Raw genomic sequence first — 2,474 nt, forward strand, 5'->3', positions numbered from 1 at the left:
TTGAGACTTTTCGGATTCAATGTTTTACCTGGTTCATTAGAATTTTATTATATTATAGTCATACATATTGTAAATTAGTCACTAAACTTGTATATTTCATGAAGCCCCTCATACTCTAAAAACTATTGAACTTACCATTTCAATAGGTTTTGAGACATGTTTTAGATAACCACTTAAATTTTTTTTTATTCAAATTTAGATTTTTTTTTTTGAAATTCCATTATATATTTCATTCCAATCATTAGGGCAAATTACATAAGGATAACAGGTAGACGAGCAACAAATTGCGCTGCCATCCCTTTTTGAATATACAATAATAAAACTTATTGCACACTACCAATAAGTCATTGTACCTATAGATGATTTCATGCGCCCCTTATACTTTATTAAACATTGCATTTATCCTTTTAATATGTTTTGAGGTATTTTAGATTCTTGTAAATGGTTATATCAAAAGAATAGCTTTTATAATAATTTGAAGAAAATTGGTGTTAATGTTATTTGAATCTATTCGTCATGCTATCAACGAAAATTTAAACAATACTTAATGGTGTAAGTGTTTTTTTATTTAAATTTTAAGAAAAAGACAAAACATAAAAAAAGATAAATGCTTTATGATTCTAAAAAAAACAAAAAACAAAAAGTAAGTTATACATTGAACCGTCGTCTTAAATAAAGACTAACGATGTTTCTTATGACAAATCATTTTTATTTTTCAAGGTTTTCATATCTTATTTATGTAATTATGTGTATATATTCCATACGAATAAGAAAAGAGCTAACGTATAAACCGAATGATGTACCAATTTTGCCGGTTGGGTACCCGTACAATATATTGGTATCGCATAAGTAATGGTTCTATTTGTGTTCGGTCGGTATTAGCGCGCTAGAGATTATGATTACAATGTTAGTGGGTAAGATTAGTGCTTTAACTTGGTTTTTCATTCATCAATTTCAGATTTACATAATAAGAGGGTCTATCTGTACTTTATAGGAAGTAGAAGGTCAAGATAAAGATTGAGATCTTTTTCTTCTACCTGACAGTTACATAATAATGGAGTGTTTTCTGGAAAGATTGAGATCTTTTTCTTCTTCCCTGAGGTTTCTTCGTTTGGAAAACAAAAAGATCCGCAAAATAAATTCTATTTGTTAATAAACAAACCACATATATTATCATATTCTCCATATGGGCCCCCAACTACCTCCAGCCACAAATAAATTCTATTGGTTAATAAACAACCCACATATCTACAAAACGTGTATATCTGCAACACGTGTATATCTGGACACACGTTAACCGGCAACCCAAGTATCCAAAACGTTTATAAGTAGCCACATAAGCATCCATAAACTTGCATGGCTAACCGTACAAGCAGCAACTCCACAAATGATACTAACAACAACCCTCACACTCCTGCTCCTACTGCCGGAAGCCGACACCCGATGTATCATGGTATCAGATGCAGGCTTAAGACTGGAAAATGGGTTTCTGAAATTCGGGTTCCACACACGTCCACCCGCATTTGGTTGGGCACGTATCCCACACCCGAGATGGCAGCTGCGGCTCACGATGCGGCTGCATTGGCTCTCAAAGGATCTCATGCATTACTAAACTTTCCCGACTCAGTTCTGCCTGATCCTCTTCCTGAGTGTCCCACTGCTGATGACATATGTGCGGTGGCTGCACGCGCAGCAGCTGCTCGACATCCGTCAAATAAGGAGGAGACTCGAAGCAGTACACGTGGAGAATTTTTGGACCATGACGCAGTATTCGACATGCCAAATATGTTATCCGATATGGCGGAAGGAATGATGCTGAGCCCGCCGAGAATGAACTCTATCCCGCCACAGGATCAGTGCGAAGATAGCTCCGGTGGATGGTATAATCTATGGGACTACTGAAGATAAGCACAATATCAGAAGGAAGGTATGCATGAATTAAGCTCTGAATATTTGTGCAAAGTTATATTTATAAGATGTTGGATTTTCGGTTTTCCATTGGTGCATGACTGCATGCAACTCAATAGGTTGTATCCACCATGTAGTTGATGTCTATCATTATTATATTAATTTATAAATAAACAAGAGCACCGTTTGATTGATTATTGATTAATGTCGATCCGTTTAGTTTTCTCCTCTAGTCTACCAAATTCGTCCTCCACTCTTTTCTTATTTTGAGTCGGCTCATCAGGCCACATTCGAGCTCAAGTTTTCAGTTCAATCGAGGATCTCAAGCTATGACATGTTGGCTCGTTTGATATGTGGGCCAAGCTTGAGCTAGCCCCAGCAACGTTCGGTTTTAAGCAGTGAGCAACTCTTGACAATCCCAAAAGTGATTTTTTAAGAAAATATATAGGTGACGTATGATTGATTAAAAAAAATAATTTTTATAACACTTTTCAACTGAATTATTTAACCCTAAAGTGGGTACAAATGAGGTGTGGATTGCATACGTAAGTGGATGACGTGTGAAG

General features: G+C 35.9%; 1 protein-coding gene across 1 annotated transcript; it reads left to right on the forward strand.

The window, feature by feature from the left end:
• Positions 1-1,356: 1,356 nt before the first annotated feature.
• On the forward strand, positions 1,357-2,086 carry LOC110872660 (ethylene-responsive transcription factor ERF026). Its single transcript, XM_022121509.2, has one exon. The coding sequence runs from the start codon at positions 1,357-1,359 to the stop codon at positions 1,900-1,902; it is 546 nt and encodes a 181-aa protein (XP_021977201.1). The 3' UTR covers positions 1,903-2,086.
• The last annotated feature ends 388 nt before the right edge of the window (positions 2,087-2,474 follow it).

The sequence above is a fragment of the Helianthus annuus genome, chromosome 8, assembly GCF_002127325.2.
Source record: "Helianthus annuus cultivar XRQ/B chromosome 8, HanXRQr2.0-SUNRISE, whole genome shotgun sequence".
Classification (NCBI taxonomy): domain Eukaryota; kingdom Viridiplantae; phylum Streptophyta; class Magnoliopsida; order Asterales; family Asteraceae; genus Helianthus; species Helianthus annuus.

Bases quoted from the DNA above. Each gene is read 5' to 3' on its own strand.
- LOC110872660 (XM_022121509.2), top strand. From the start codon at position 1,357: ATGGCTAACCGTACAAGCAGCAACTCCACAAATGATACTAACAACAAC.